Consider the following 15,662-nt stretch of genomic DNA (forward strand, 5'->3'; position numbering starts at 1 on the left):
TGACCTTCCCGTCTTGGGTGGCCCTTCACGGTTTAGCTCATGGCATCATTGAGGTGCTCAAGCTCCAGCACCACGACAAGGTAACGATCCTTTGCTGAAGTTTGAAAACATACTTATTTTATAATATAGATTGATTGATAGGAGTGGTTGAGTAGCAAACGAAAGTTGAACAGTAGGGCTGATTTGTAAAACATATTCAGAATTACACAGCAGGGGTATCATGTTTATACTTTTAGGATTTTACAGTTATATAACAGCTATTTGTACTGTGACTGGTGTATATTGATTCTATTGCTTTTGTATAATTTAACAGTTGTTAGTTTTTACTTAATGTTGTTTGGACCATCCTGTGGGGGCACATTGTGTGAGCAAATAACATTTTTCTTTGTTGCTTGTTTGTTTGAATGTGATTAACATTATATTCTTTAAGACCAGGGTGGGTGATCCGTGGCCCCAAGGTTACATGTGGCCCCTTTTTATTTCCCCTCTGGCCCCCCATTCAATCATGGTTGCTAAAAAAACAACAGCATGGTTTCTTACCACTTTGAGGCAGGGAGCTTACCAAAAGTGTAGTGTAATTTCTAAAATAGAGTTCACATGATTTAAAAAATGAAGAAAAGTTCCTAAATTCACTCCTGCAACCCATTGTGGAAGGGGGTGAGTGGGACAATCTGAACCCCTCACTGCAACTGTTGTTCCTCCCAGTGGTAAGTGTGGTCTTCAGTCTCCAAAATGTTCTCCACTCCTGTTACAACAAACACAGAAGGTCCCACCTCCATTGGGGCATGTTGCCCTGCTGTGAATAATACATTTCATAAATAAATAAAATAACATGAATAAAAGATGCCTTCACTAGGATGGTGTCTATGCCCTCTAGAAGCAAGAGAAATCTTCAAGCTGTTCCTGTAGAGCAGCCATGACAATCTGTTACAGCTATTATTCCAAACTACCTTAAAAGCTGATGAAAGTCCATTTCTGTGTGCCTTTGAAAGACAAATCATTTGAAAGGGATTTTCTGGCTTAGGCAGAATGGCTGAAATAGGGAAAGGGGAAAAGAATTTCTGTTCCTGCTATACTATCTCATAGCATAAGGGATGCATTGCATAAGTGATGCAATTTCTGACTGAAAGTATGACTCTGGACTACTTTTCTTTGTGATTTCTCTGTTATTTATTTACTAAAGAAGAAGAAAAAGAAAACGAAAGGAAATCATAAAAGCATGAGCTGTAGCAAAAGGTTGCAGCAGCGAATGCTTCTGTTCAGGGCTGCAGCTAGCCACAGAGTCAGAAATAACATTGGCCAAAACACTCTGTTCATGTTGTTTGTTGTTTATTCGTTTAGTCGCTTCCGACTCTTCGTGACTTCATGGACCAGCCCACACCAGAGCTTCCTGTCAGTCGTCAACACCCCCAGCTCCCCCAGGGATGAGTCCGTCACCTCTAGAATATCATCCATCCACCTTGTCCTTGGTCGGCCCCTCTTCCTTTTGCCTTCCACTCTCCCTACCATCAGCATCTTCTCCAGGGTGTCCTGTCTTCTCATGATGTGGCCAAAGTATTTCAGTTTTGCCTTTAATATCATTCCCTCAAGTGAGCAGTCTGGCTTTATTTCCTGGAGGATGGACTGGTTGGATCTTCTTGCAGTCCAAGGCACTCTCAGAATTTTCCTCCAACACCACAGTTCCAAAGCATTGATCTTCCTTCTCTCAGCCTTCCTTATGGTCCAGCTCTCGCAGCCATATGTTACTATAGGGAACACCATTGCTTTAACTATGTGGACCTTTGTTGTCAGTGTGATGTCTCTGCTCTTAACTATTTTATCAAGATTTGTCATTGCTCTTCTCCCAAGAATTAAGCGTCTTCTGATTTCCTGACTGCAGTCAGCATCTGCAGTAATCTTTGCACCTAGGAATACAAAGTCTTTCACTGCTTCTACATTTTCTCCCTCTATTTGCCAGTTATCAATCAAGCTGGTTGCCATAATCTTGGTTTTTTTGAGGTTCTGTCCAATGCAAGAATCCAATAACATAGCTTCCCTGACAGATGGCTGTTCAGTCTCTTTTTAAACAAGTCCAGCAAAGGAGAATCCACCGTCTCTGGAGGCAGTCTGTGCCATTGTTGAGCAGTTATTTTTAGGAAATATCTCCTGATGTCCAATGAAGATCTACTTCTGTGCTATTTAAATCCATTGGTTCCTGAACAGTTCTATCTCTTTGTCTACATGCCAGCCCTTCAGATCCTTGAAGACAGCTCTCATGTCCCTTCTCCAGGTTAAACATACCGAGGATGAGAGTTGGTTCCCAGATTGATAAGAAGTCTGGTAGCTAATTCCAAAAGAATCAACAGTTCAATCTGCCTCTTCTTCCCAAAAGAGACAAGTGTCCTCCCCTTTACATCAGAAGATGTAGAAACTACAAAGAGTGTTTCTAATACACCCTCAACCATGGAAGGGAAATGGGCAACTTGAAGCCTGTCACTTTCTCTCAGCCCAACCCACCACACAGGGTTGTTATGGAAAATATAGGGGGAGGGAGTGCCATGTATGCTGTTTTCAGCTGTTTTACAAAAAAGGGTGGGATATAAATCTAACAAATAAATACATGTGCAGGAAAAAGAATCAGAGTCTTTCCATCCTAATTTGGATATATATAGGTTCCTCATTTGAAATTATAATACTCCCTGTAATTTTCTGTCATTACTTTTAACTTTCTTCCTAATTTATTTATTTATTTATTTATTTATATTTATTTATTTATTATTCTCATTTATTTATTTATTTATTTAACTATTTATTTATTTTAATCAGACCTTTGAGAGATTTGTTCTTGGGATTAACTACTCCCAGTTCAGGCTGTTCTTAGAAACCTGATACCCAACACTTCTAATATTTCCTTGTAGGTTTTTCCTTCCCAGCCCCTTATCATCTTGATTACTCTCCTCTGGACATGTTACAATTTGTTTATGTCCCCCTTATAATGTAACACTCAGAATGGAAAGCAGTATTTTTGGTCTGTCTGACTAATGTAGAAGAGAGAGGAATGATGACGTGATCTTGAAATTATACTCCTGTCGATGTCCCTTAGGACTGCATTTGTGTCCCCCCCCCCCGTTGTATTACATGGTTGGCTCGTGTTCTGGTTGTGATCCACCAAGATACCCAGTTCCTTTTCACATGTACTGCTGCCAGGTAAGTTCCCCCTATTCTCATGCCTTGGACTTTTCCTAACCACATATAAAATTTTGCACTTGTCCATGTTACGGACAAATCTAATCTTACTAGAGTCTGCCCGTTGTTCCAACTTGTCACAGTCCTCCTGAATTGTGATCTTTCCTGTAAGGTGTTTGTTATCTTCCTTCTCTTTGGGTTGTCTTTAGATTTGCTACTCATAATCTTTAACTCCTAAGCCAAGTCTTTTAGAAAGAATTGAACTACACAAGGACTAAAATGGAGCCCTGTGGTTCACCACTCAACACCTTCTTCCAGCACTGACATATATTCATTAAGTATTATATTCAATCACCATTGTTATAGCATAGTCCAGCCCACATTCTGCTATCTTCTCTACTAGCTTCTAATGGGAGACTTCAATGAATGCTGAAATTTTTGGTATAACATGTATAACATGTCTGTTGTGTTCTGTGGTCAACTAAATGGGCTGCTCTGTCAAAAAAGGAGATCAGGTTGATTTGGTGTGACTTACCTTTATAACCCCATGTTGGATCCTGCCAAGCAACACATGATTACCTGAATGTTTATAAACTAAACTGCTTAATAATCTGTTCCAGATGTTGCCTGGTATAGACATCAAACTGACTGATCACTCATTACCCAGCGCCTCATTTATCCCCTTTTTTGAAGTTAGGAACAACATGTCCTTCTCCCATCCTCTGGAACTATGCCACTCCTCCATGATTTTTCAAAGATCACAGAAAGAGGCTTTGAGATTGTATCTGCAAGCTCCTTCAGGACTCCTGAATGTAATTTGCCAGGTCCCAGAGACTTAAACACATTTATGGTAGCCAGATGCTTTCAAGATAGGGTTGACACTCCATCCTTCTATCAGTTAACCTGTTTAGGTCCACTTGAATGCTGTTCCCCTTTGGGGAGAAGACTGAAACAAGCTGTAGAAGAACTTGGCCTCTATCATTTCCATCCTACCTTCTTCTCATGGTAGTAGGGCTTCCTCTTCCTTTTTCTTCCATTCGTTCCATGTTGCCTTTGTTCATTCTGCTAATCATGGGCATTTCAGCCAATAGAGCATTCTTACTGCTTAGCTTTTGGAATTGTTCCAATTCCTCTACAATGAGGGGTGTCAAGAGAAACCAAAAAAGTCAAGATGATGGCCATAATGATGTGAGTGAAGCTCTGCCCTTTCTTCACTCTTGTGACACATGTTAAAAAGGGCTGGGACTTTGATCACATAGTTGTGGCCTCCACCTTAAATTTTTTTACCCCCTCCCAGACAGCCCTGTCTCCAAATAAGCTTTTAAAATTCTCACCTGCAAAGTTTTGTTTCATTTAGTTTTTGTATCTGTTTTCTTGTACCTACCTCTAGCACCAGGATGGAGTTATTTTGGCTGTAAAAAGTAGAGACACTGGAAGAGTGAGTTCACCATTTAGCATACAGGATTAAACAAATATTTAAATTTTTGCTTCTCACTCAAAGTAGTTTTTTTCTGCCATAAGAAGAAACCACTATCTGTCAGTAATTAATGTAATCGGTGGCACATTTGTCTGTTTCTTTTCTTGGAAGGTGTTGAGAATTAGCTTGCAATAAGGCAATTTAGCAAAAATGAGCAGGCCATAATTAGTTTGTCTATAATCCCAAGAAAGCTTTGCAGTACCACATAAAATCAAAGGACCTCCCCATCTTCCAGGAGGTGGTATGCATGAATAATCAAAACATCCTGGATGCCCAGTGCAGTGTCTGTAGGCACAATCGCTGCAGGCAATCGGGCTGCACAGTGTTTAGGCTTCAAAGGCAAAAGCTACTTCAGAATGTGAAGAAGTGCAATTGTAACATCTGTCTGCAACTCCTTAATCCAGGTGTGTCTTTTCCTGGGATCACACAGCAACCACAAGTTATGTTGGCCTAAGGAGTTGCAGGTAGACTCTGTGTTTGATCCCTGCTTCAACGTTCGAAGTGTAATAGAAAGCACCACTACAATTTTTGCTGTTTGGTAGAGGTGCAAATGCAGAAGGTAGGCAGTCCCTGTCATTTCCAGGCAGGACTGGGAAAGAAAATTTCCCTGAAACTCTGGAGTGCTGTTGCCAGTCAGTATTGACCATGCCAGATGAGCTGAGCCAACTATTTGATTGAGTGTAGGACAGTTTCCTATGTTCCTATATGGGTTACCAAGATCTGGGCTGCAAAAACCCAGATGACCAGTTGATAACAGCAAAGAGACAGAGCTTCTGTATCATTTTTCTGCCATCTGAAGGTCTTCTAGAATTCTGTAACCAGGTACAGAGAATATCTGTAGCTCAGGGTTGAACTATACAGTCCTTGGTGCTCTCTGAGCTTGGTTGTTTGCTTGCAGGCATTTCATGACCCAACTAGGTAACATCATCAGTGCGAGTGAGTGTGGGGTTTGCTCCGTGTTTATATGCCATATCTTGTCCTGCTAGCTTTGGTGGGGGTGTAGTTTCCTCCTTAATGGTTCCTTGATTAGAGTACTGTTTTCTGCCTAATTGTCTGGTGTTGATCCCTGCTTATCTGAATGTGGGCTGTTGGAGGGGATATGTTCTAGACTTTTTGTTTCCTTCTTAGCTATTGATGGCTGATTTATCTGAATGCCAGGCTTCCAGGAATTCCCTAATGTTTTTTGGATTTGGCTTGGTTTAGGATGCTCACAGTTTCCCAGTTGAAAGTATGGTTGAGTCTGTCCATGTGTTGTGAGATTAAGGAGTTTTCATCGTGTCTTCTGACTGCCAGTTGACATTCGTGGATGCGCTCTGCTAGTCTTCTGCTTGTCTGGCCTACATAGTGGCTGCTACAGTCCTTACACTGTATGTTGTAGATGACTCCTGTTTTTTCTTCTTGGGCTACTGGGTATAGCCAGATATAGTGGCTATTAGACAACACTGTGACCTGCTGGGTCATCCTTTGAGAGAAAGGTGATGCAGTCTGATGTGACCAGAATGAACATTAAATTTTAGGCTGACCATGTTTTTTTTACCCCAATGCTGGACAGTCCTGTGATCATCTGAGAGTATATATCATAAATAGAAAAATAATTGTAGTGGCGAACGAACTTCAATAATAAGTTGTGGTAGAGAGGGGAATAGATCTACATGGGGATGGTCGCTATAGACCACTCCTCCCACACTTGGACTGTTTTAGATTCTTTACCACCTGGATTCTTTATTTTTACCTTTATTTATATTATTTATTATTGTATTTTATTCTGTGTATTTTATGGTTATTGTTTTTAATCGATTGTTGTAAACCACCCAGAGTCCCCCGACGGGAGGAGATGGGTGGGGACAAATTAGACAAATAAATAAATAAATATTTACTTACCTAAACAGATAAACAGAATGACTACGGGCAGGCAAAAAAGCAGTGGGAGTGGGAGTGACTTCTGACTTGCTGCTGGCTTCCACATTGACTTTGCATGTGGGAAGCTGGCAGGGAGCATCAGAAACCATGATCACATGACCGCAGGGACACTGCAACGGCCACAACTTGGTGAATAAAACTGGTCTGAACCTCGTGGAAATTTCAAGTCTGCAGGAGTAATGGGTCCTGGATTTTTTATGCATTCTTTTATTTAGCAGATTTTAGGTACCTTGTGTCATGAGTAAGGATGGCGAGCAGGGGGCTCCCATCCAGACTGTTAAGCGCATGCGTAGCACTGAGGAATTAGGTAGCCATTCAAAGAGACACAGATCGGGACCGCCTTAACCTTTGGGGTTTACATGGCTGGGTTTTTCCCACGCTTCTTCAGTTTGTTAGGATTCCTGTTATGTACAAGCAATAAAACATTAGAGACCAGTTCCTTGTCTCAGCGTGTTTCCTGGCAGTTAGGACATCTTGATTCAAAAACTGTTGTGGGATAATGCACTGTTTGGGCTGACTTGAGGGTGAAAAAAAGGTGAAAGGTCCCCTGTGCAAGCACCGACTCATGTCTGACCCTTTGGAGGGGCACTGCTTTCATGACATTTCCTTGGCAGACTATAGCGAGGTGGTCTGTCATTGACTTCCGCAGTCATCACCTTCCCCAGCAAGCTGGGCACTCATTTTACCGACTGCAGCAGGATGGAAGGCTGAGTCGACCTGAGCCGGCTACCTGAGAGAGAATCCAGCTTCTGTTGGGATCGAACTCAGGTTGTGGGGAGAGTTTTTGGTTGCAATACTGCCGCCTACCACTCTGCATGACATGAGGCTCTTACAAACAGATAAACACAATGAGAATTTTAGTAGTATATAGATACAGTAATAAAGCTGAATAATCAGCTCATTTCTTGGCTCTTGCTACCAACTCTACATTTCTTTTCAACATTTATCTTTGCAAATGTATGCTGTAGATACAATAGGGCAATATACAGACCATATAAAGGAAGGGGGAGGCTTAACGCTTGATTGCCCATTGCTTAGCCCAGTGCTTCCCAAACTTTTTCCTTCGTTACCCAAAACCACATCTCAGAAAGTCCATTTTACCCAATGTAGGTAAAACACTTTAAGTCAATTTAAATGTCCCTGTTGTGATTGGGTAATGGGTTTGTGTGTCGTTACCCAATGAAAAACCACTTTTACCCAACTTTGGGTAATTTACCCAGGTTTGGGAAGCGCTGGCTTAGTCTGACCTGCTTCAAAACAGCGAAGAAAAAGGATCATGGCACATTCTGCTAATCATAACTACAGCTATGATGCAAAAAAAAAAAACCCCAAAACACAACACCACCCACAGAGTTAAACAAGAAAAACCAGTAACTCATCTGTCTGTCTCGAGGGGAAATTATCCACCCAGAAGACAGAGCGCTATAGCCAAGGGAAAACGCATGGCTTTTCATGCAATTTGTACAGGAAAAACTGGAATTGCAGCACTCTGTTCTGGTAGAGCCTTCCTGAAACATGCGTCTTGACTGTTTTTTTTCCCTCAGGTGGCCTTTTTTTGCCGTTGACCACACCCAAGTTTTGCAATTGGTGGCAAAGAGTGTACACATACCCTGTCTTGTTTGGAGCTGTGTCCCTTTAAAATATTCAGGGATAGTGGCAACCCTGCCACTGTTGAATATTTTAAAGGCAGGGAACTCTAAAATTGCTTGCTTAATTAAATATGTATGCCGACTCCAGGCTTTTACATTTTAGATAGCTGGAATCAGCTTGGCAGGAGGAGTGGGAGGGAAGAGATAATGGGGTAGAGAGGTAATTCATTTAAAAAATTAATCAGTAGATTGGCACATTACTGGGTATATTCCAGAAGGGACTCCGGTTCCCTGCCTTCCAGTCTCTGGCAATTAAAAAAAAAAGCCCACCTTGGCAACCATTGGGAATAGGAGACTATTTATCTTTTAATATCTTTACAAAACATCTCAAACTGGTGTGGGTTGACCTCATGGGTGTCCTCAGGGAAGCAAGGGATGTTGTGGGTGTGTCATAACATCATTGCTCAGATGACGTAAATTGTATAATTTGCCTCATTTGTTCAATGACGTCTTGGCGTGCGTGACAACATTACGGCTTGTACTGGACACCACTGATTAATTTGTGGAAGTCTGATACATGGGATTCATTTGCTGGTTTTGTTTTATTTTAGGTGCCCAACTTTAAAGAATTCTTTATACATTGCTGTGTTTGCATATATAGACATTGATTCATTAACTATCCTTCCTTGAAATAATTAACTACAGAGGCTGGGTTCACACAACACAGCCAGCCACAAGCAGGCAAATCATATTATGATGTAGTGTGAGTTGCTGCTGTTGTTTTTTCCTGCTAAGAAATCAGTCCGTGTGTGTCTAGCACAGAGGAGGATTCTTGGAAGTATCCTAGATCTCTTGGGCCTTCCTCATTTCAATCATGGCCAATATTGATATACATTAAAACTAAGCGCATAGCAGCCTTTTCATGTATGTACTGTATAGTACATGATCAGAACATTGGAAATCTGGAGCATACAACCAGTGGTATCACAGGCACATTCTGATTCTCGCTTGGTCAGTAGCTCTCCTCCCGCTTGAACTTTTGCTTGTCATACGCTATGCCATTTGCTTCTGTGCACCATCAAACAGATGAAATATTATCTCCTGAACTTGGGTTCTGAGACTCATTCTCAGCTGAGATGTCAAATGTATACAAATCTGATTGGCCAGTGTTGAAGAAAGGAGATGGCTTAGCCAGAACCATGCTCAGGTCCCACTAGGTAGCTTGTATATATTCTCCAGTTTCTAATTTTGGAATTCTCTGGACCAGTTGACATGCTTATGTGATGCTTTGATTATACCCAAGCAATAAAAATAGTCTATATCCCAGCAACCCACATGAAATTGGATCACATGGAGCCTCATGTTCTTTGGTCTAGGTTTGCTTAGTTTGCTAAGTTTGTATCTGTAATGGTGCTGTCTGTACATGTTCAGGGATGGCACTCCAGCGCAACAAAGAGAACCAGCATTATATTCTCCAGAGAAAGGTTCTTGCTTGATGGGCAAAATTAGCAAGCAGACTGTGGGATTTTCCATGAATGTTCAATTTGTATTAACTTTCTAGCTCCCTCAAGAAGGAAAATAAGTATTTTACTACTCCTGTCTCTCTTACACGGCTTACCTGAAGACACAGAATAATGCTTCTGATACAAGAGGGGAAGCAGGGACTTGGCTGTCCATCTGCTCTTTAGAGAAGCGTTTGGCTCCATCCTGTTTGAACTCTTTTTATCAGACTGCATAGAAAGAAAGACAGTTAAATTTCTTGGCCAAGCAAGCATGCCGATGACTCTTTGGCGTAGCAGCAAACCCTAGTCATAACCATAGTAATGCATTTTCCTTCTTCCTTCTCTCAAACAGCCCCTCGTGTGCAAGTGTAAACCCCTAAGATGTCTCTTGGCGATAGGAAGAAAGTGAGCACTTCAGCACTGAGGAAGATTGCTGCCGACATGAGTAACTTAATTGAAAGCCTGGACCCGAGGGAGCTGCATTTCGAAGGGGAAGAATTGGATAGTGATGTGGTACCTGATCCAAAAGCCCCTGGTGAGTCAGTGGCACAAGTGTATAAAATGCTTCTTTGAAACCTAAGTGTTCATTTCTGAAAGACGTTCGCTAGTTCGTACTGAATTAGGGGGAAGAGAAATCAACTGTGGTTGAATTAGACTTAATGGGAGCTCCAGGATCCTGAAGTGGACCTCTGCAGAGTCTTCACCATCCACCCTGCCTGATATTTCTCTGTTTCCTGTACTACTGCATCTAATGACTAACTCTTCTTCTTTTCCCTGCTAAAAGCTAAAACTGTACCTTTAATAACTCCCAAAGCTTGCTTCTGTTAAAAGAGGGGCAGGCAACTTTTTTCAGGCGCTGAAGCCTTCCAAATATCCAACAGGTTACAGTAGGCCTTCTGGCAACCAGAAAGGAAAAGGCTGAAAATTTGGACCCATTTTTCCCCCCAATATTTCAGGGATTTTTGGTGATGGGGTTAAGAGAGGAATGGGAGTTCTTCAACTCCAAAAGACTTGCAGTCCCATTCCTTCCCTTATTTTCCCAGTTTTAAATATGAAACTGCCAAAATTCAGTCCTCTTGACACTGGGTTTCAGAGGTGACATCTTGCACTGCTTTGGGAACCAAAAAGCAAGTGCTGGACAGCTGCATGTAGCCCATGGCCTGTGGGTTGTCCACCCCTGCTTTAGAAGACTGGAGTCTTACCAACTCCATGAGAAGGCAAAGAATTACACTACAGGTAGTCCTTGCTTAATGACCATAACTGGAACCGGAATTTCAGTTCCTAAACGAACTGGTCATTAAGCTAATCTGACACAATTTTACGACCTTTTTTGTGGTGGTGGTTAACCAAATCACCATGGGTGTTAAGCGAGCCACGTGGTCGTTAAGTGAATCACTTGGTTCCCCCATTGATTTTGCTTGCCAGAAGCTGGCCAGGAAGGTCGAAAATGGTGATCATGTGACCATGTGATGCTGTGACAGTCATAAATGTGAACCGGTTGCCTTGCACCCAAATCGTGATCACATGACTACAGGGATTCTGCAATGGTCATAAGTGTGAGAACTGGTCGTAAGTCATTTTTTCCCAACACTGTTGTAAGTCTGAAACATCACTAAATGAATGGTTGTTAAGTGAGGACTACCTGTAGGTGCTAAACCCATGTTCTAGAATTTTTATTTGTTAATGTTTTGTTTTAATTATTAAGTTGCTCATGTTGATTTTTTATGTTTGTGTGTTTGTGAGAGGGAGGGGGGGTGGGAAGGAGAATTGTTTGCAGAAAATGGAATAAAAATGTTTTTAAATATGGGGAGCATTCTTTTGCATAGAGAAGGATTCAGAAGTGGCCAATATGGAATCTGAAGTGATATAATCTATTCTCCTAAATCAGTGTTTGTCAAACTTGGTAACTTTAAGATGTGTGGACTTCAACTCCCAGAATTCCCCAGTCCACACATCTTAAAGTTGCCAAGTTTGGAAAGCACTGTCCTGAATCATTATGAGGGAGATACAGTAATGGCATAGGGCCATAACTAGAGATGTGAAAAACTTGGGAGTTTCCTAATTTGCTCTGAGCTTTATCTTGAAAGAAGTTTGCTAACAACTGCAATAAATTAGGTCTAACAGATACTGATGCAAAAAATCCACATGACCGTTACAGTAGATCGAAGGAAAGAGATACAGAAAATCCCAACCCTTTGCCACCATTTACTAACTATTGGGATTAGATTGGTAGCCTTAGATAAATTACATGATGATAGATAAACATCAGCTGGTTGAAAAGGGCATTTTTTTTTCATCCAGCATCTGCTTGTGTGTGCATAAATATATTGTTCCCACTTCTATCTAGCTCAAGTTATTCATGTCTGAAGGCCATGTTGAAACCAACGCTACAAGTTAACCGTGGGTAACTTAACGGTTAGAGTCCCTCATTGGGGGAGATGGGCAGTGATATACATTTAATAAATAAATAAATAAAATAAAACTTAAGTCCTGTTGTTTTTGGTGGCCTGGTTCACACAATGTGCTATGCCATAATGTGATGTGTTTGATTTATGGCTTAGATGCACCCGGTCAACTGTGTTTTATTCAATAACCCATGGCTTAGTGTATTATGCAAGCCATATAGTAGTTAGCAGTAAATACCGCTTTTTTAAAGCTCCCTCACTTGTAGGAATTACTGTGGTCTAAGCTTTGACAAAACTGATATTACCATTGTTCCTAGCATTTGGAAGAGACCCGTTTTGTTATGCTGTAATGTGGCTAATTTTGTTTTAATGCATCATAAAGTGTGAACCAGCCATGATTTGTAAACCACAATTGATTGCACAATGTGTGCCAATTGTATTTTATCCAACAAGTTACGGTTATGCAAGTTACTGTCAGATCTGACCTAGGTGTGTGAGTAAATGTTTTGCAGTAGAAGAACCCAGATTCAGTCCCTGATTCATCCAGTTATAGAATGAGTTAAAGTTAGGTTTTTATTGCGAAAACTGGCCAGAAAAATATATTACATATTTTTCTTTTACATTTCCATCTAATCACCCCCTTGGCACCAGGGTTCCTATCTAAAGGGGAGGTGACTAATACAAAATAATCTGGAGCTTTTATTTACTTGAAAGGAGTTGCTAAACCTGTGGAGCACTTAGCTGAAGAAATCCATGTCTTGATCTGTCATTTAACTGCTTTTGCTGTAACCTTTTGCCTACCCTGTTAAATGTGCACTTTAAAACCCATGTAAAGAACTGATACATGGCCGTCTCATTATTTGTAGTGGGCATTCCATTCTCCACCATTTATAACACTAAAGGATTTAAAGAGCCTCACGTACAGCTCTACCTAACTGGGTGTCCAATCCAAGTACGTGTTCTAGAAGTGGAGCGTTTTACGTCAACAACCAAGGTCAGCTCTCATTTGCCTCTCTAGCTCTCTCTGAAACCTCAGTCATATTCTCATGCTTGGAGGCTGCGGGAGGATCAGTGGGTTGATTTTTTTTTTAAATGGCAGACTAAAAATAGAGAAGTATAAAACATGATTTCTAACAGCCTTTTAACCTGATCCGTAGAAATGGCTGTGCAGGAAGGCTTCTGTGTGCCATGTTTAGAAGTTGATACACCTGATAATTTGCATTGGAATCTTCATTACCAGATCTTAATCTTTAATCGAGGGAAATTTCCCCCAAGTGTAATAGGGGGAGAAAAGAAAGAAGTTGCACTCTAAACCAATTTTATTCCAGTTTGACCTTTGTAGCTTTTCCATGCTTCAGTGAAAAGGATTGTTCTGCATAGATGAGGTCCACAGACCCCATTTTGCACCCTTCCAGATTTCCCCTACCCCCAGATTAAAACTGAGAAAAATCTGCATGATCTATTTACAGCCCCAGTTGCCATTCAAAACGAAAAAAGACTAAGTCTCTTGGCCCTGTTTTGCTCTGGGAATCACAAAAGAGGTTCTAAGAACCAGATAACAGTTCACGGATCATGTCTCTATGTTCTGTGGAGTATAATTGCTTAAGAAGAGCAAGAAACTTCCATTTTTCTCTGAAATGGATACTTGCGAGAGGGGTTTTCTGTACTGACCATAAAGCTATCTTCACACATTTCTTAATGTGGGGAAATAATTTCTAATTATCTTCCTCTTAACGTGCTTTTTTTTTTCTGTGACCCTGACTCAGGATAAATCCTGCTGACACGTAATACTTACTTTAGAGCCTTGATTAATCGACCTACAAGAAGGTCACTAATGGATTTGTTGTAGAATGCTCTAACATTAAAGTTGTTAAACAAAAGATGGAAATGGCTAAATAACCTTCTTTGAGTCTTTTAATGTCTGGTTTCCTTCTTGAAGGTACCAAGTCTACATGTTTACACCATTGAGTTGACACATGGGGAGTTTACATGGCAAGTGAAGAGGAAGTACAAGCATTTTCAGGAGCTGCATAGAGAACTGCTTCGATACAAAGCTTTTATACGAATTCCCATCCCAACACGAAGGTGACTGCCTAAAACCTTTCTAAACAGGGGTTTGTTTGGAGTGTGGAATGGGTGCCTTGGAAAAAGCACTCATATCTACACAACTGTCATCCAGTGGTGTGCTGTGATTTGGTGAGAGCTCAGCGTGTTGTGATGGCTATAGGATTTATCTCATGGAGAACATTGTTCAGATTAGCACCAGGTTTAGCAGTAGTTCTAGTGCATCTGTACCACGCAAGATATCTGTACGACCACCATCTGTACCATCTGTACTACCAAGACGTTCAAGACGGCTTAGATGATTTTTTCTCTTTTTTAAAAGGAAAAATGTTACTTAACTCTATGAGGTAGGCTGAAAGATAGTGAATTACCCAATGTATGGCTACCATATCTGAGTTACAAATATCCAGATGGCTACTTTGCTGATCAGGTGGTAGCAAAGAAATACAGAAGGCTCTGAAGCTTAGCTGCCACTAATTTTCTTCTGGATTTTTGCGATCTAGATATAATAGCTCTAACATAAGGCACCTCCTGACCAAGCGAGGTTTTGAACCTGTATCTCTCCTATGCTGATGCTGTAACCCAGGTCTAGCTATCTAGGGCCTCATGCAGTTACCCAGTAGGTGGTTCAGCCCCTAAAGACTCTCCTGAAGTTGCTGTTGTGACCATATTAACACCATTCTGACCCCATCCCTGCTTTAACCACTATTGGCTTTCAATTTTTTTTAAAAAATATTTTATCGCTTTGGAGATAATGTTTCAAAAGGTTGGGGGTACTGTTACCAAAATTTCACATTGGCTTCAAATGATTAAATTGTTTTTGGAATTGTATGGGAATGGGGCAGTAAAAATAGGCAGTGGCTTAAAAGCATTTATGAACATTTATACCAAAGCATCATGCATCATCATCATCATTGTTGTTGTTGTTGTTGTTATTTCCTGCCCTTTTTATCTATATATTGGTCAGCTCAAGGTGGCAAACGTACCTAATGCCTCCTGCCTCCTATTTTCCCCACAACAGCAACCATGTGAGGTAGGTTAGTCTGAGAGAGAATGACTGGCCCGAAGCCACCCAGCTGGCTTTCATGCCAAAGGGAGAACTAGAACTGACAGTCTCCTGGTTTCTAGACCAGCACTTTAACCACTACACCAAATTGGGTCTTATAATGCTTGCTTGTTTCTAAGGACAAGTTGATCACAATGATTCTGGTAAATTCTTTGGCAGCAAGTCCCGAAGAAGACTGCTCCAGCTAGTAGAGGTTCTCTTCAAAGTAGCAAAAGTACTGAGGTAGCAGATCTGTGGACAGTGCAATCACAAGAAAATTATAATCTTGCTTTTACTATCTACTGTGTGTGTGCGCCTTTGAGTCAGTGTTGACTCTGGCGACTGCCTGGACAAGTCCCTGCAGTTTTCTTGGCAAGATTTTGGAAGTGGTTTACCATTGCCTCCTTCCTAGGGCTGAGAGAGAGTGACTGGCCCAAGGTCACCCAGGTGGCTTTGTACCTAAGGCAGGGCTAGAACTCTCCTGGTTTCTAGCCT

General features: G+C 41.2%; 1 protein-coding gene across 1 annotated transcript in view; it reads left to right on the forward strand.

Annotated features, from left to right (window-relative positions):
- PLD1 (phospholipase D1) overlaps positions 1–15,662 on the forward strand; it is a 138,578-nt gene that overhangs the window by 36,799 nt on the left and 86,117 nt on the right. The window contains exons 2-4 of the mRNA XM_063306443.1: positions 10,006–10,188; positions 12,925–13,052; positions 13,998–14,143. Of these exons, the coding sequence (XP_063162513.1) occupies positions 10,035–10,188; positions 12,925–13,052; positions 13,998–14,143 (428 nt within the window). The 5' untranslated portion in view covers positions 10,006–10,034. The remainder of the gene's footprint in view (positions 1–10,005; positions 10,189–12,924; positions 13,053–13,997; positions 14,144–15,662) is intronic.

This window comes from Candoia aspera, chromosome 6, assembly GCF_035149785.1.
Source record: "Candoia aspera isolate rCanAsp1 chromosome 6, rCanAsp1.hap2, whole genome shotgun sequence".
NCBI classification, from domain to species: Eukaryota; Metazoa; Chordata; class Lepidosauria; order Squamata; family Boidae; genus Candoia; species Candoia aspera.